This window comes from Oryctolagus cuniculus, chromosome 10 (genome assembly GCF_051225735.1).
Source record: "Oryctolagus cuniculus isolate XC-2025 breed Fujian yellow rabbit chromosome 10, ASM5122573v1, whole genome shotgun sequence".
In the NCBI taxonomy this organism is placed as follows: Eukaryota; Metazoa; Chordata; class Mammalia; order Lagomorpha; family Leporidae; genus Oryctolagus; species Oryctolagus cuniculus.
Genome location: NC_142876.1, coordinates 103,396,172 through 103,411,565, shown reverse-complemented (window position 1 = coordinate 103,411,565; position 15,394 = coordinate 103,396,172). Strand labels below are relative to the sequence as shown.

The 15,394-nt window shown below is 50.2% G+C and overlaps 1 protein-coding gene across 1 annotated transcript; it reads right to left on the bottom strand.

Annotated features, from left to right (window-relative positions):
• Positions 1 to 546: 546 nt before the first annotated feature.
• PRSS46P (Putative serine protease 46) lies at positions 547 to 14,885 on the bottom strand. The gene is made up of 5 exons (XM_008260530.5): positions 14,801 to 14,885; positions 14,213 to 14,390; positions 13,771 to 14,030; positions 12,647 to 12,810; positions 547 to 1,447 (listed from the first exon to the last, which is right to left on the bottom strand). The coding sequence occupies exons 1-5, from the start codon at positions 14,883 to 14,885 to the stop codon at positions 1,208 to 1,210; spliced, it is 927 nt and encodes a 308-aa protein (XP_008258752.1). The 3' UTR covers positions 547 to 1,207.
• Between the last annotated feature and the right edge of the window lie 509 nt (positions 14,886 to 15,394).

Below are 15,394 nucleotides of genomic sequence, written 5' to 3'. Positions count from 1 at the left end.
GTGAGGCCGCCGGGAGAGCGACGCGCCCCTCCCCCGCCCCCCCCCCCCCGCCGCGGGGGACCTCGGCCACTCAGCGTGTTGGACTTCGGGGGACATTTGGGATGTTCAGTGACACAAATGGGTAACAGCCTTTAAAGCGTGTGCGGAGGGGCAGGCTCACGTGGTTCAGGCACCCACATGCCTCGGCTCCCTGGGAGGTGACTGGGTCCCTGCCACCCACGTGGGGGATCTGCATTGAGAAGCTCCAGGCTTCAGCCAGTCCCACTCCTGGCGATCGCGGGCATTTGGGTAGCGCACCAGCAGATGGGAATGTGTGCTTGTTCTCCCACTCCCTCTCTCTGCTACTTGATCTGTTTTTTAAAGTCATTTGGGGAATCCTGCAAAATCTGGTTCAAAGCTGTTGGAAAATGCTGACCTAGTAAAAGATATGGTGAAAGTTAAATCAAGTCGGGACATGCTAACATTCAGCAAGGCCTGAGGTCTGGGGAGAGACGCTCTGAAAAGAGGGCAAATCACACCCACTGCTCTTCTGGTGCCTCAAGGGGCAAGGGGCAAGGGGCAAGGGGCAAGGGGCAAAGGCAGCTGGCCGCTCCAACCCTGAGGCTGGCAGGGGCCCTCTGCCCAGCCTGGAGCCCATGGAGGCGGCAGAGGCCACTCAGGAGTGCGGGGTACGGTCTTGCCCTGGCCTGGAGTGAACAGGGGTTGGGTGGGTTCTGCAGACCCCGAGGGACCCAAGGGGTGGCAGAGGCCCACGAGTTCCAGGAAGCATGCCACAAGGGCAGTTTCCTGGGAAGAGGAACTTCCAGCTGTCCCAGAAAGCCCTGGACAAATGCTCGTCAGAGAGCTGGGGAGGGCCACGGGTACCTGGGATGGCTGGGGTGCAGGGAAGACCAGGCAGGGGCTTCAGCCCCACAGCGGGGAGAGGTCTCCCCTGCCACACCTCAAGCATGAAGCAGAAATGGGCAAGACCCTCGGGGAGGGCTCACCAGGGGGGACACCGGCCTGTCAGGGGAGGGGGAGCTGCAGGGCTCTGGCCAAAGTCAAGAAGAACGACGATCTTCCATGGCTAACAGGTCTTCATTGATCTGCGATCCGTCCCCAAGGTCACTGGGCCCTGCTGTCTGGACACCTGCTGCCTCCACCCGTCCTGCACGTGCAGCAGAGGGGCAGGAGACGCCGTCTCCGGAGTGACCACCTGGGACTTGGCTCACAGCAGCCACAGGGAGCCCAGTGAGATCAGCAGAATGTAGCCGGTGAGGAGGGCAGAGCCTGCCCGGCTTACGAACCTCATGTCGGAGATCTGCTTCTTGATCCACTGGGTGAAGTGGGGGGTGCTGGTGTAGATGCTGGGGAACTGGCGCCGGCCGCAGCTGAAGCTCCAGCTCACCACCCCCACCTGAATCCACGTCTTGTTTACTTGGCACACGAGGGAGCTGCCCGAGTTATCCTGTGGAGCAGAGGGAGGGGCGTCAGGGTGGCTGCGGTGGGTCCACACGAGCCAGCTCCAGCCTGTGCTGTGCTCAAGAGGAGACCTGGCCGTGAGCGGCTCTGCACGGGGACCCAAGCTCACTCTCCTGCTTCCCCCTGGCACCCTCCCCCGCTGTCCCTTTAACTCCTGGTGACCCCCAAGGTGCTGCCTTTGACAGTCTTTCCCAGTGGGCCCCGTGCAGGCCAGCTCCCTCTTTCTGTGGGAACGTGGGCACAATCGAATGAAGAGGATATAAAATACTGAAGGGGAAAAAATCATCAAACTAGGCCTCAGCACGTAACAGCAGAGCTATACCCAGACGCAGAACCACTCTGCTGTGCTCCTGTGAGACACCCTGCAAAACAATGAGAAAACGCCAGTTCTCAGTTTGGTTTCCTGCCGTATGGAAGCCAAGATACTCTAACTGACCTCTTGCTGAAGATAATGAAAAACGTGAGATTTTTTAAAATATGTATTATTATGGGGCCAGTGCTGTAGAATAGCGGGTAAGGCTGCTGCCTGCAGTGCCAGCATCCCATATGGGCACTGGTTCGAGTCCCGGCTGCTCCACTTCTGATCTAGCTCTCTGGGAAAGCAGTAGAAGATGGCCCAAGTCTTTGGGAGACCTGGGAGAAGCTCCTGGCTCTTCCAGGCTTTGGATCAACCCAGCTTCGGCCATTGCGGCCATCTGGGGAGTGAACCGGTAGATGGAAGACCTCTCTCTCTCTCTCCCCTTCTCTCTCTCTCTCTCTCTCTCTCTCTCTGCCTCTGTGTAACGCTGTTTTTCAAATAAATAAATAAATCTTTAAAAAATAAAAAAACTATTATTATTTTAATTTAAAAATATTTACTTGAAAGGCAGTTAGAGATAAATAGAGATAAATATAGATAGATAACTAATCTTCCATTGGCTGGTTCACTTGTCAAATAGCTGCAATGGCCTGGCTGGGCCAGGCCAAAGCCAGAAGCCTGGAACACCATCCAGGTCTCTCACACGGGGGGTGAGGGCCTAAGCACTTGAGCCATCTTGGTCTGCCCTCCTGGGCACATTAGCAGGGAGCCAGATCAGAAGCAGAGTAGCTGGGATTTGAATCAGCACTCAGATTGGAAGCCGGCATTGCAGGCGGAGGCCTAACCCATTGCACTGCAACACTGGGCTCCAAAACTGCACCATCATAAACACGTGGCTGAGCAGACAGGAAAGAAAAGACGCAGCGTGCAGAGGCCTGAGCGAGTCCTGCCGCGCCAAGAGCTCAGGTCGGCGGAGCCCAAAGGCAGCTTTTGCCCCAGGGGCAAACCCAGTGCCCCGGCGAGGCTTTGGTTCTCTCAGCCTGCTTCATGGGTATGAGGGACAAAAGGCCAAGTCCAGAGCCTTCCTGAGGAGGGGAGCCTGGGAGGAGAATTCCTACAGAAAGTTCTGCCTCACAAAAGGGCCCCTCTCAGAGTGAGGACACCCCGGGAATGCTGCCCGCGTGTGACTGTGCAACTTGATTTTGCCCGGTCTGCATGGTTCCCAAAACTTGAGCCAAGGGCAGCTGTTAAGTCAAGTGCCCAGGCACCTGGCAGAAGCAAACAGATTCTGCCCGGAGGAAGCGAGCTCTCAAGTAAGCCCCAGCACTCCCAGAGGTGCCGCTCTACAGAGCGCGTCCTCATTCCGCAAACGGCGCCCAGCACACAGACAGGTCAAGGTCCCAGGACAACGCCCTGCAACAGAAAACCCGGGAATTACCAAGTGGGAGGCACTACAGGGGACTTCAGAACATTCGTGGAAAATGGAACAAAAAGATAATGTGTCTTTCCCACAGACGTTCTGAAGACTGCTCATGTTGCTTAGGCTTGTGGTAAGTGAATGGACGTTGTTTGCGTTCAGCTTTACTCCCCATACATGTTTTATAAACTCCTTTGTCTCTATGCAACAGAGCAAAAATGATTCAAAACTATAATAATGTGATTTCTCCTTACATTGATCTCCAGAGTTCAAGAAATTCCAATTAAAAAGCCAGCAGGAGGAGGAGGGGGTATGCACTTGGTGCAGTGGTTACGATGCTGCCCGGGATGCCCAAATCCCCTATCAGAGGGCCTGCTTTGAGAATAGGCTCCTGTTTCCAACCCAGCTTCCTGCCAATGCACACCCTTAGGAGGCAGCAGGTGATGGCTCAACTACCTGGGTCCCTGTCATTCACATGGGAGACCTGGATTGAGCTCCTGGCTGCTGGCTTTGACCTGACTCAGTTCTGGCTGTTGTAGACATTTGGGGAGTGAACCAGAGGACAGAAGATCTCTCTCTCTCTCTCTCTCTCTCTCTCTCTCTCTGTGTGTGGGTGGGGTGTGTGTGTGGGTATCTGCCTGCCTGCCTTTCAAGTAAAACAGAAATAAGTAAATGTATGTTTAAAAAAATGCCAGCATAATTTTTTTTAGGAACTTGACCATCTGATTCTATAATTGATAAATATTATACTGATCCATGAATTCTATGACAGTTTTGAAAAACAAGAGACAGCTGGAGAGACAGGCTGGGGGCAGATTTACCTACCACATAGTTAGACAGATTTCAAACTATAATTATGCAAGCAGCATGGAACCAGCAGAGTCACAGGAAAACAGACCAATGGGGCAATGGCGAGCCCGTAACCTGGTGCCTGCACATGAGGGGACTTGGAAGGCGACAGAAGGCATCAGGGCCATGCGCAGGGAGGACTCTTCCGTGGACGGGGCACACACTGACTCAGCAGATGGAGGAAGTGAGGTCAGATCAAACCACAACGTACTCCAGAAGAATTACAAACTCCAACATGAAAAGTAAAAAAGATAAAGCTGATTGGGCCGGCGCCGCGGCTCACTAGGCTAATCCTCCGCCTAGTGGCGCCGGCACACCAGGTTCTAGTCCCGGTTGGGGCGCCGGATTCTGTCCCGGTTGCCCCTCTTCCAGGCCAGCTCTCTGCTGTGGCCAGGGAGTGCAGTGGAGCATGGCCCAGGTGCTTGGGCCCTGCACCCCACGGGAGACCAGGATAAGTACCTGGCTCCTGCCATCGGATCAGCGCGGTGCGCCGGCTGCAGCACGCCGGCCGCGGCGGCCATTGGAGGGTGAACCAACGGCAAAGGAAGATCTTTCTCTCTGTCTCTCTCTCTCACTGTCCACTCTGCCTGTCAAAAAATAAAAAAAATAAAAAAAAAGATAAAGCTGATTAACGAACGTAAGGGTATGTCTACATGGCTTGGAAGGAGGCATATTTTTTAACATAAGATTTAAAACCCACAAAGCTCAAGAGGGGAAACATGTAGATTTCATTAAATCGAAATTAAAGCTAGCAGGGAGGCACAACCGGTCTCACTGAAGTTAGGTCACGACTCACACCAGCTAGAGGTCAGCCTTTTGTGGGAGGGAAGATGGAAGATGGAGGAGAGAACCAAGCCAGCACGACATTGTGAGAGTCCTTGCTGCAGACATGACTGACCACAGGACCCTGGAGAGCAGGAACATAGACAGACAGACAGACACTCAGACATCTACTGCATGTGGACACGCTCTTGCCACAGTGAACTAAAGTCAGCATTCAGTCACAAAATAGGAATCATCGCATCAATGGAAACCAAAAAGTGGCTTTCAGAAAGGTTAAACTGCACAGAATGCAGGAAGAAAAGAACATCACGCAATGCCATGTGCGGTATGCCCTGCACAAAGTAGAGTACAGTCTAAAACACTTAACAATAAGAGAGAACAAAATAAACTCTTTTTATTAGTATCAATTATTTATCATTGTAGATTCAGCTCAACTCACTTGAAAAAAAAAATAAAGACATACATTTGAAAGTAAAAAAATTATAGACTTGAGAAATTAAGTCAATTACTTGTTCTTAAAAAATAACAGATAGGGCTGGCTCTGTGGCATAATGGGCAAAGCCACTGCCTGCAGTGCTAGCATTCCATATGGGCACCGGTTCAAGTCCCAGTTGCTCCACTTCTGATCCAGCTCTCTGCTATGGCCTCGGAAAGCAGTGGAAGGTGGCCCAAGTCCTTGGCAGACCCAGAAGAAACTCCTGGCTCCTGGCTTCAGATCAGCTCAGCTCCGGCCTTTGCAGCCATTTGGGGAGTGAACCAGTGGATGGAAGATTTCTCTTTCCCTCTACCTCTGCTTCTCTGTAACTCTGCCTTATAAATAAATAAATAAATAAATAAATAAATCTTTTTTTAAAAAATAACACATTAGCACCTTGTAAGTCTTAATGAAGAAAAACAGACAAGGAAAACGCAAACGCTTTGTGGTCTGAGTAAAACAGACTATAACCACATCCATGGAAAACATACTTTTGCACAGTCTCAAGACTGTTTACAACTTCCTCTTTGTGGATTTAAATTCTGCATGAAATGAAAAATCTCTAAGAAAATGTAAAACATTTAATCAAATTCAAAGTGCAATAGAAAGCCTGACAAGCCCAAGAACTATGAGCAAACCAACTTCAAAATATTGCCCAAGAACAACTACTCAAAGGAAGACAGGCCTCACAGGCAACTTGGATCCAGTGTCTAAGGCGGGGATCATCTGTGCCATTGCAACGGACAAACATTTTGCAGGTGAAGCAGAGCCCTGATACTACAACTTGATCAAGGGACAGTGACTTCCGCTGTGCTCCGTAGAGTGCAGTCCACCTTGCTGGAGGGAAAAGAGAAGAAAAGGCAGTGAGCGTCGGGCCAAGTGCAAGGGTTTCTTCCGCAGGCTGGGACCTCTCCCAGACCCAGCGGCATCCTGCTGTCCTGTGCCTGGCCCCGGGGCTCAGCACACAGTGTCTGTGGATGAGCAAACAAGCTAAAACGTGTGCTGACAAAGACAGTATGTGCCTGAATCCAACAGATGGATGAAACAAACACACGCCGTGCCGGGGAAGGACCTCCTGGAAGGCAGACACGAGCGATCTGTGAAGCAGGCTCAGCGCACTGAGCGAGAATGCAGTGCCATCCTGAGAGCTGCAGCAAACGCACTCACGAGGCACAACCGTCACCCGGGGACCAAAGCCCCCATGCAGCAGGAAGGCGGCAGCCCACCTCGCAGCAGCCTGCAGGGGGAAAGGTAAGCAGCGCTCCCACGAGGAAGCATGTGCTTCCTGGATGTCCCAGGGAAAGCCGCCCAACGCTATGAAACAGGGCAAATCAAGGAAATGAGAAGCAGCTCATGTGAGCACAGGCCTGGAAGGCCCTGGAGGGTCAAGGAGAAACAGTCAGCTAGTGTGGAAGAGCCCTGTCAGCTGCCCTCGGAGATGTTTCAACAGGAGACGCCAACGAAGACTGGGCAGGCAGGAAGGTTCTGGCCCTGCTAAGGAAGCTGTGGACATGGATGAGTTCTTGGCACTAACTCCACTGAAAAGACGTGCGTGGAGAACAGAGGGTACCCAGAGCAGAATAAAATCTACATATGCAACTTGTAACCCATTACACCAGAGCGGGGGCCAAGGGGAAAATCAAAACCAAATACAGAGTCAGGGGACAAAATACAGAGTCAGGGGACAAAAACTCCAGTCTTTGGTAAACTGACTTAAGGACACTCGCTCAGACACGTTGAAAAGCCTGCCTTTAAGCTGTTTCCAAGAAACACACCTAAACCCCAATGACACAGAGTCTCCTGGAAGACAGCTGTGGTCTGGGATCCAGTTCTGGGCGTTGCAGTGGACAAAAAAAAAAAAAAAAAGGAACACACACATAGCAAAGAAGGAGGCGAATCATTGCTATTTGTAGGGATTATGTCTCTGGGTTAATCAAACTCATAGAGAATCAACTCCATCAGGCAGGTAGTTTATTACAAAGAAAACACACAACAAACATGTAAGATCAACAGAAAATGCAAGGAAAGAAAAGACCCTGCTCACAACAAAGCCGCCTCTGTAACACCTAGGAATACCTGCTAGCAGCAGCCTGCAGTGACTACGGAGCGTGACAGACTCCGGACCTGGGGACACGGAGAACAGACCAAAACAAGGGTCCACGTTCCCTAAATGCACCCGTTAATTTCTGCCAAAAATCCCTGACATGATTTTCTTTCTACAACATGATTCACAGATTGCTCAATGAGAATGAACCTCTGAGAACCGCCAGGAAAATTCTTCAAAAAAATAAGAAGGAAGAGGGACTTGCATTACCACAAACAAAAAAGAATCATATGCTACGATCATTTTACAGAGTGGTGGTGGCCTAGGGATGAGACTACAGAGAGACACCAAAGAAAGATGGGAATTGCATATAATAAACAGGTCTCGTCTATTTCACCCACTGAAAAAATCCATCCGTATTCAATACATAATTCAGAACTGGCTACCATTTAGAGAAAAATAAAGCAGAATTCCCTCTCAAACTTCTAGATGAATGAAAATTTAAAAAAAAATTTAAGGAAAATAATTAGAACATTATGACTAATTTTACTCTCATGGAAAAGGTATTTCTTTTTTTTTTTTTTTGACAGGCAGAGTGGACAGTGAGAGAGAGACAGAGAGAAAGGTCTTCCTTTGCCGTTGGTTCACCCTCCAATGGCCACCACGGCCGGAGCACTGCGGCCGGTGCACCGCGCTGATCCGATGGCAGGAGCCAGGTACTTATCCTGGTCTCCCATGGGGTGCAGGGCCCAAGCACTTGGGCCATCCTCCACTGCACTCCCGGGCCACAGCAGGGAGCTGGCCTGGAAGAGGGGCAACCGGGACAGAATCCGGCGCCCCGACCGGGACTAGAACCCGGTGTGCCAGCGCTGCAAGGTGGAGGATTAGCCTAGTGAGCCATGGCGCCGGCCAAAAAGGTATTTCTAAGCACAGCTAAAGAATGAAAATAATTCAGGGAAATACTCATATATACAAATATACAAACTTTTTTTCCCCAAGATTTATTTGTTTATTTGAAAGGCAGAGTGACAGAGAGGGAGCGATGGAGAGATAGATCATCCATTCACTGGTTCACTCTCCAAATGGCCACAATGGCCACAGCTGGGCCAGGCCAGACCCAGGAATAGGAATTTCATCCCAGTCTCCCCCATGGGTGACAGGAACCTAAATACTTGTGCCATCATCTGCTGCCTTCCCAGGTACATTGGCAGGAAGCAGGATCAGAAGCCAGGGTTAAAGTAGGAGGGTGAGCAGAGCAGGGGGCTGTCTTAACCTCCCAGGCTACACAGGCAAGCCAGGCCTGGAGAGGATTTATCCGTGCTCATCCCACCCTGCAGGTGACCCTGTTGTAGCTCCTCCTATGGGAGCTGAAGGGCAGGACAGGCACCCCATCCCTTAAAGGGGGCAGGTTGAGCTGGTAGGACCCACCCTCTCCAGAGAAACCCTCCTGGCAATATCTCCTCCCGCTGTACCCTCTTGACCCTTCCAGACACAGAGCAGAATATCAGTACACACCCGTCTGAATTCTGATGTGCATTCAAATATGCTGGTGTTTTTGTTGACAATTCCTATGTAATATCCTGTTTATACAAGCAATTTACAGACTGTTCAATGTCACGAAATTAAAATGAAAATAAGACAACTTTTAGTCTAGAATAAAATGAAAGTTAAAACAAAGATGATACCTAATGCTGGTGAGGATGTGAGAAAATGACACTCGTCTACTGTCGGTGATAATAAAAACAAATTAAATCTTTGGGGCGGCTAATTTGTAAGTATTTATTAAATTTTAAATGTATATACAGCTGATCCTTTAGTTGTACCTCTAATTGTTTTTCTAGGGAGCAAGCATATGGCGTAGCAGTTAAGATTCCTCCCATTCCCGCAACCCATGTCAGAGTGCCGGGATCAAGTCCCGGCTCTGCTACTGACTCCAGCTTCTGGCTAATACCCACCCTCAGGGGCAGCAGATGATAGCTCCGGTAGATCCTGCCACCTGCAAGGGAGATCTGGATTGAGTCCCTGGCTCTTGCCTGACTCAGCCCCAGCCCCAGTTATTGTAGGCATTTGAGGAATGAACCAAAAGGTGGGAGTTATTTTCTCTCTACCTAGCTATCTACAAAAAAGTAAACTATTTTTAAAATTTAAGGGACCAGTGCTATGGTGTCATGGGTTAAGCCATTGGCTGCAATGCCAGCATCCTATATGGGCACTGGTTCAAGTCCTGGCTGTTCCACTTCCAATACAGCTCCCAGCTAATGGCATGGGGATGCAGCGGAAGATGGCCCAAGTATTTGGGCCCCAGCACCCACGTGGGAGAACTGGAAGAAGCTTCTGGCTCCTGACTTCAATCTGATCCAACCCTGGCCGTTGCAACCATTTTGGAAGTGAAAAAGTGGATGGAAGATATCTCTCTCTCCCTCCCTCCCTCTTCTCTCTCTGTAACTCAGCCTTTCAAATAAATATTTTAAAATAAAATAAAATGGAATTTTAAAAAATTATTCTAGAGAAATTCTTGAACAAATGTGAAAAGATAAACATATAAAGATTTTTACTCTGACATGATAAAAACATATAAAAATGGGCCAATTGTCTACCAACAGGATACTCATTGGTAAAATAGGCTGTGATATAGCCACATGAGAGAATTATTATCCAGTAGTTGATGAGAACAGAATATATTTATATGTATAGACATGGAAAAGAGTTCAAGATATATTTTAGGCCAGCACCGCGGCTCAATAGGCTAATCCTCCGCCTGCGGCGCTGGCACACCAGGTTCTAGTCCCGGACGGGGCGCCGGATTCTGCCCCGGTTGCCCCTCTTCCAGGCCAGCTCTCTGCTGTGGTCAGGGAAGGCAGTGGAGGATGGCCCAAGTACTTGGGCCCTGCACCCGCATGGCAGACCAGGAGAAGCACCTGGCTCCTGCCTTCGGATCAGCACGGTGCGCCAGCCGCAGTGGCCATTGGAGGGTGAACCAACGGTAAAAGGAAGACCTTTCTCCCTGTTTCTCTCTCTCACTGTCCACTCTGCCTGTCAAAAATTAAAAAAAGATATATTTTAAGAGAAAATTTAAAAGCTGAGTAATAAAGTGATATAACATATTTGTGTTAAAAGTGAAAACCAGAAAAAAAAATCCAAAACTTATTTAGGGCTTCATATGCATAGAAAGAAGTATTTGGGCTATACTCCCATACAATTTAAAGTGGAAATTTCAAGGTAGTTTGATTACAGAAAAGTTTCATTTTCTAATGTTTGTGTTTATGTATAGGGTACATTTCCTCCCAAGTAACAAAACATATTTTAAAATAATGATGATAAAATCACAACAGTACAACATTTACAAGATGAATTCAAAGCTCAAATCAAAGGTGATTTCATGACCTTAAATGCTTTCAACACAGTTTGAACTTTCTGCTCAAGAAAATATAAAATCAAGCCCAAGGAAAGCAAATTTATTGAAACTGAAAATAATGAAATAAACATTAGATAATTTAACCACATACTAGACCACCAAACAAGTCTCAATACATTTCATTAAATTAGTACCACTATAGACCTAGTTTTATGATCACAGGGAACCTGTATTGGAAATCAACAGCAGTAACGAAAACCACGCATGGGTCAAAATAAAATCAAAGCAAAATTATACAAAACATTTAGAGCTGCATGAGAAAAACATGCTATATTTAAAATTTTACAGCATGAAGCTACAGCAGTATTTAGAGGGAAATTTGTAGCCTCAAATACTGTATTAGAAAACAAGCAGGGGCCAGCACGCTGGGCAGTAGGTTAATCCTCCGCCTGTGGGGCTGGCATCCCATATGGGCACCGGTTCTAGTCCTGGCTGCTCCTCTTTCAGTCCAGCTTCCTGCTATGGCCTGGGAAAGCAGTAGTGGATGGCTCAAGTCCTTGGGCCCCTGCACCCACGTGGGAGATCCAGAAGAAGCTCCTGGCTCCTGGCTTCAGATCGGCACAGCTCTGGCTGTTGTGGCCATCAGGAGAGTGAACCAACAGAAGGAAGACCTTTCTCTCTCTTCCTCTCACTGTCTGTAACTCTACCTCTCAAATAAATAAATAAAATCTTAAAAAAAAAAAAACCCAAGCTAAGTTATCTGGGTGTCCAACTCAAGAAATTAGACCGTGTGTGTCTGGAAGCTTGATATATGTGGGGGCTGGTAGGGTCAGTATAAGACAATTGACAGCCCAAATGATGAAATAAATTAAAATAGACCCCTACCCTACACCATTCACCACATAAATGCCACATGGACTCAAAAATCTGGAAAACAGAATTTGCAAACTTTTAGGAACAAAATAGAAGAAAACCTCTTTATGTGCCTCAGGAAAAGGGAGGATTTCTTAAATAAGACACAAACACATAAACCAGAAAGGAAAACATGATATATTTGACTAAAGTAAAATCCAAATTACTATCAGCAACGGACAGTAGAAACAAAAGGAAGATCAACGGAAGACTGACTAAAGCTTTTTGCAACGTGCACAATGAACACGGAACTAGCATCCAGAATATTTTTTAAAAAAGAAAAAGCAAACAATAGAAAAATGTGCAAAGTCTATGAATAAATGATTCATAGAAGAGGAACTATGCACAGTGCATAAACACATGAAAACACACCCAGTTGCACTTGCGTTTGGGGACACACACGCTGCAGTCACAATGGGGCACAATATCCCAGCCATGATAATGGAACACTGCATAGCCTGGCAAGATAGAGAGCAGTGCGACGCTCCAACACTGCTGTCAGAACACAGACTGCTAAGATGACAACTCTGGAAAACAATTTGGTGATGACTATTAAAGATGAAAAAAAAAATACATCCGAGGGCCCAACCACTTCCATACAGAAGTTCTACACTAAGCAGGGAAATGTGTGAGAGACTTCAGAGCAGCGGAGACAGGGATCTGAAAAGCTGAAGCCCCCTAGGTGTCTGTCAACAAGAGGACAAATTGTGGCGTGTTCACCAAAGAGAATGCCACAGAGCTGTTCCTGAACGAGAGCTGCATGCATCAAGACGGGTACATCTCAGAAACAATGCCAGACAGAGGTGCGAGAGGCAGAAGCACGCAAACAGAATGATGCCGTCCATGCAGAGCTGTCTGGGCCGGCACCTGGCACGTGGCTGGTCCTCAGATAAACATCCACAGCCAGAGACACTCTCACCACCATCGCTGTGGCAGGGGCGAAGGGTATTTCACAGAGCAGGAACCTGACGCTCAGGGAAAGTCTTTTCACACGTTCTCCCAGGGCCACGACCCCCAAGCCTCGTCCCCAGCCCGGCCCACACACTCGGCACCTGACACGTGTCCAAGCCCCACTCGGAGCCGCCACACAGCATGTCCTTCCCGATCAGTTTCTTCTGGCCGGCCGACAAGAGGAAGTGGTACCGCTGGTTGCAGACGTCATTGTTCAGGATCCTGACTGCCATCTCCTGAAGACTGTAGGGGGGCCTGGGGGTCTCTGTAGAGAGCGAGCTCCTGTTTTGTCATCCCCTCCCCCCCCCTTCCTGCCCTAACTCCATCTCAGAGCTGTCCACACTGGCTAATGTGAGTGGAAGGTAGTTTATGAAGACCTCAGCCCCAGCTCACTGGAAGGACATCTAGGCAGTGAATGAGGCTGCGAGGGAAGCACTGCTCCATGGCCACCTGCCAAGGAGGCAAGCCCCTAGGACCCCGAGTGTGGGAGTGCTGGACAGCAGGACTCGAAGGTTCTCCAGTTCTAGGAGCCCAGGGTACCAACAGGAACCAGACCGCCAGGAATCATGGGTGCCTCTAGGGAAGCAACATGTACAGTGGCTAGAGGAGCCTCCTCAGGGCCTTCATACCACCTGGGGTCATGGCCCTCGTGCCGCCTACGCACTGCAAACTCCATTAACAGTCAAAGGGTAACTTCCTGCCATGGTTAGAGATTGGCACTGCAGTTAGCTTTGGGAACCTGGTCTATGCAGGGCAAGCGTGTCTTTTAGACCAGAGTGATGGGGCAGGAGTTTGGCACAGTGGCTAAAACGCTGCCTGGGACAACCACGGCTCATATCACAGTGCCTGGCTTCCAGTCCAGGCTCTGCTCCTGATTCCAGTTTCCTGCTAATGTGTGCCCTGGGAGGCAGCAGGTGAGAGCTCAAGTTGTTAGGTCCCTGCCTCCCACATGGGAAATTCAGATGGACTTCCTGGCTCCTGGATTTGGCCTGGCCCAGTCCCAGCTGTGGCAGGCATTTGGAAAGTGAACCAGGGGACAAGAGATATCACTGTCTTTGAAATAAATACAGAGTTATAGATCGGAAAGGGGTCAGGACAGTGTCCGGCACAAACAGGGGCTCAGGAGATGCCTGCTGAGTGATGAGTAAAGAAATGAGTGGCCAAGCCATGATGCCACTGTGCCCCAAGGGCAGGTGTCTCGGGACCTCTGCTTGCCTTCACTCACTTTTTTTCTCTGCAAATCCCCAGCCGATGGCCCAGCACATGGTTCCAATGGTTAGCCTGAAATTGTTCTTGGGGAGGCAGATGGGCTGGATGAAGGGGGACCAGGAGACGGGGTCCCTGAGCTTCAGCAGGGCAATGTCCTGGGACATGAGATTGTTGAAGTCCTCGTGAATCACGATGCGAGTGATCAGGAGCTGAGTGTTGTTTTCTGGGAGCTGCTGCACTCCCACCTTCACAGAGTACTGGTTGGGGTCCTTGGATCTGCAGGACCACGGGTAGAAGGCAGATCACCAGCAGCGAGGTCAACCGTAGGTGAAGACACAAGGCCTGAGCATGGGGCCACCCACGCAGGCCTCTAGCTCCCAGGTCCCGGTTTCACCAGGCTCCCCACCCCCAAGGCCAGAAAGCAAAGTCCCTGGGCCCAGCGGGCCCCGCTGACTGACCTCTGTAAGCAGTGTGCAGCTGTGAGGACCCACTGGTGGTGGATGAGGGAGCCGCTGCAGAGGTAGAGGCCTAGGTAGAGGATGTTCACCTGCCACGGCCACTTGCCCACCTCCACCACCTTCCCCTTGACCATCTTGCAGGACACGTTGGTCTGACCGCAGGCCTGGAACCACGGCCCTGTGGAAAGATATGAGATGGGCTGTGCCCTGTAGGCTCTTGGGTGGCAAAGGGCGACCCATACACCCCTGGTTACTCAGACTGTCCGAGTGGAGAGAGCCACCTTCTAGCCCTGCCACAAGCCATCACTGCCAGGTGCATTCACACAGGACATTGGCATCACAAGTGGTGACTTAACCCACTGTGCCACAATACCAGCCCCTGCTCTCCCATTTGCAGCATGGCTGTTCTGTCACATGTTCATGGTCACCTTGAAAACTGGAACTACCCAGCACTGTATGAGTCTTCCCTGTGTAAAGGACATGTGCATCAGGATATGGACAGACAGGGACCCCTGGAGCATAAGGACAGCTGACACAGGCCCCAGGGAACCAGACCCTCCCACCCTGGCTGTGTCCCTGAAACCTTACCTTCCAAATAGGACTGACTCTCAAATCTAGCGGCAGGCAGTGGTGACACGAGAGGGCCCTGAGGATGCCCCTGCCCACAAGCCATGGCATGCAGATGGTCAGCTTCACCTATGCCGGAACCTGGGGCGGGGCGGACAGGCTATCGCCGCCATGTGAGGATTCTAGAACTCATGGTTTGTCTACTCAGGACGGTGGGGAGTGGGCACAGGGTTGAGGGCTTCCCCGGCTGTGCAGGGGCAGGGCTCCGGAAGGACGCAGTCTGGTCATGGCAAGGCCCTTCCTGGAGCACGTGGTGAGGCTGCTCTCAGGCCCGTCTGAGCATGGCGCTGCCAGTGCCCAGTGCTGAGCCCATGGCGGCACTTCCTGTGTCCGGCTTTCAGCGGGCACCCGACACCCAGCTGTGGCCTCATGATGCTGTATGGCCTTGTGCCTCTGATGGTGTCATGTGTCTGGCTTGGGACAGTGCCCAGTGCCTGGCCTGTGAAGCACCCCTAGTGCCCAGCGCAGACTCCTTTAGGAAGCCCCTCTGAAGGTGCGGAAGCTTGCACTCAAACAGGCTGACACTTGCCACCTCTTTTCTCTTCTCTCTGTCTT